A 3,198-nucleotide genomic window follows, 5' to 3' on the forward strand; every position below is an offset into this window, starting at 1 on the left:
CCTTGCTTCTTTTTCTTTCTCCTAAAAGGCAGGACACATTCTCTGTGCAGAAACTTAGATAAAAATATTTCATTGAAAGTGGTATGGTACTCTGCTATTATTATTCTGCAGAGACTGCTGACGTGTTATTTCAGTTGCTTAGGAAAATCAAACCCCTTTAACAATAAACATATGGATAGATCTATTTAATGGCTTTATCACATGTTCTCACTGATGTTTCTGAAAGCTTGCTATTATAGATCTACTTGAGGATAATGTGAAGACTCAGTTTCTCCCTGTTTCTATAAATATTTCTTGTTGACTATAACTATAAATGTTTCTCCAGGATAGATATATTTGTTTCTTTCTACGCAGGATGAAGACAGTTAATTGTTACGTGCTGTTATTTTGCTGGAAAGCAATTTGTTGCAATAGCTGTCAGCTGACCAATATTACTATAGCAGTGGAAAGAGAAGAATGTGAATTCTGTATCACAGTGAATGCCACGTGGTGCTCAGGATACTGCTTCACAAGGGTGAGAATCTTAGGTTTAATTTCAGGCACCAGAATTAAATACTCCAAGTAATATATGAATAAACTATTTCCCCAGTTCATAACAAACACATAGCAGAACTGAGTAACTGCTATGCTATTTGACAGCAAAGTAGATACACAGCCAATCTGAACTGCAAAGGGAAGGGTGAAAAGATGCTAGTAAAAGTCAGATCTTTAACTGGCTGCATACATTATGTTTATGTTGTATAACTAGAGCTGAAAGTATTATAGTAGGGATCTCTACCTTGTGTTCAGATCGTGGTTGCAAATGGATACAATAAAGTAGCCATAACTATGTAGACTTCTCCACCTTTCTAAATAATTTGAAGAATCAAGCAATTGACCTGCAAGATTGCCTGGTGATGGTATGACACAAATTTGCCATTTTGGTCCTCCTGAAAGGAGAAATCTAAGGATCTAGGTGGAATTGGAAGAGCCTGATCCAAATCCTTCTCCTCTCAGTGGGATTTTCCCACTGGTTTAATTAATTTTCATATCAGGTCCTTTATTTTATAAAAAAATGGCATTCTACCCCACAACAAATTTCAAAATAGGTGTTTCCTTCTTGTACTTTTCAGGATCCAGTCTATAAATATCCACCAGTATCATCCGTTCAGCAAACATGTACCTTCAAGCAGGTTGTGTATGAAACAGTGAAGATCCCTGGCTGTGGTGACCATCCCGAATCTTTTTATTCGTACCCAGTAGCTACAGAGTGCCATTGTGAGACCTGTGACACAGACACCACTGACTGCACCGTGAGGGGACTGGGGCCATCCTACTGCTCCTTCCGTCAGAATGGAAGTAATCACTGAAGGGTACTTGAGATGGCAGTTTGGCTTTAAATGTTCACTTCTAAGTAAAGGTACTGATCAGGCTTAAGTGGAAGATAATGGGCAAGGCCATCTAGAAACGGCCAAGTTTCTAAACAAAGATTTTTAAGGCCAAAATGGAGAGCTACTGACTAAATGTCTCTTCAGGCCTTCCCTACTTAACCTATCAGTTTCCTTAAATTATTTTCCTAGGTCTACCGAATGCTGCTTCCAGTTCCTTCTGCCCTTGCCTTCTCTTATTACAATTTCATTCTTCATATTCCTGAATCTCCATTGCCTGGTTCACTTATCTTACTCTATGCTACCCTATGCTTTCAAAAAGTTCCCAGGTTCCAAGTCTTTATTACCCCTGGCTTTCCATCTCTTCTCAGAACATACTTATTTTAAAAAGCCTTGCAGCACTGGTTTTCTTACAATCAATACCTCTGCCCTCACTTTCTATTAGCTGGACTGTAGACCTCTCTCAGTGGAGATCTTGACTTTTTTTTTTGGCTAAATATTTCACATAGTCATTACAATCTGTAAATACCAACAGCATGTTTATTTAAGAGCCAAAATCTATGTTCAAATGTGAATGTCACCTGAACTCTTGTGCATTATCACTAAGGCTTGTTAGCTCAGGCTCAGTGCCACACCACCACAAATAACATAAACTCTAGTTCATACCTGGCTAACTCGAAAAAGGAATTATCAGCTCTCTACTTTCACCTAAGTAAACTTATCCTAAGTCAGTTAAACAATTCTGAAAATTTTGCCATATATCAGAAACACTGGATTTCCTCTCATTATGCAACAGAACATATTTTTTTTAATGTTATTTAACATAGAAGTCTCACAAATTATTTTGGCATGAATCTAGAGGCACTGATCCCAGTAGCACAAACATGGTGTGCTAACATGCCTTGAAAGTAGTTCACAGTAGTGCTTTCTGAGAATGGAAGTTCATAGAGTTCTGCAGCAATCTAATTCTGCAACGGCCAATATGTAGCTGGGATGGCCTGGAAGCAAGCTGGAGGTCTGACTGAATCAGAACAGAAAATTATCTCACATTATCGGGAAAATTATCTGAAACCTACAGAACGAAATCCTATCAGGAAAATGAAAAGACACTGATCTTCATTGGAAAAAATCACCTACAAAAACACAAAATGGAGAGCAGCTGGTTCAGCAGCAGTTCGGCACCAAAGACTTGGAGGTTGTACAAGCTAAGTATGAGTCAACAGTATCACACTGCTGCGGAAAAGTGGGAACGTAAGGAGTAGAGCTTACAAGACAACCTACTTCCATCACTCAGTTCAACACGATAAGGCTCAGATGAGTTGTTACTTCCAGCTTTGCACACAGAACTTCAAGGTGTTGAAAAACTGGAGAAAATCCTCAGAAGAGTAATAAGAATGGAAAGAGGCCTAAAAAACATCTTAGGAGGAAAAGATTTAAATACATGTGGTTATTTTGCTTATGGGAGGTAACACAAGGGGGGAAATCCGTGGAACCTTTTACATGCTTGAAGACTGTTACAAACAAAAAAGGAGCACTCAGTTCTCCATGTTCATAGTGAACAGAACAACTAATGAAAGATTCAGAGTAGTCACTAGCAAATCTTCCGAAAGGTACAGACAGTCAAACACTGAAATAAATTGTCGGGGGGTTGGGGAAGGGAGGAAGGAAGCGGGATCTGTGGAGTAGTGACCACTACGAGTCTTCAAGAACATATTGAATCTGTTAGTAATGACACAGAGAAAGTTAATTCGCCATGAGGCAAGGGACTGAAGTAGATGACCTCTTGAGGTGACCTGGCATGTCTGCTTTTGAGACTCTTACAGGTGTGTTT

General features: G+C 39.1%; 1 protein-coding gene across 1 annotated transcript; it reads left to right on the forward strand.

Annotated features, from left to right (window-relative positions):
* The first annotated feature begins 355 nt into the window (after nt 1-355).
* Nucleotides 356-1,349, forward strand: FSHB (follicle stimulating hormone subunit beta). The gene is made up of 2 exons (XM_056354892.1): nt 356-514; nt 1,113-1,349. Exons 1-2 carry the CDS (start codon nt 356-358, stop codon nt 1,347-1,349), a joined length of 396 nt encoding a protein of 131 aa, XP_056210867.1.
* The last annotated feature ends 1,849 nt before the right edge of the window (nt 1,350-3,198 follow it).

The sequence above is a fragment of the Falco biarmicus genome, chromosome 10, assembly GCF_023638135.1.
Source record: "Falco biarmicus isolate bFalBia1 chromosome 10, bFalBia1.pri, whole genome shotgun sequence".
Classification (NCBI taxonomy): Eukaryota; Metazoa; Chordata; class Aves; order Falconiformes; family Falconidae; genus Falco; species Falco biarmicus.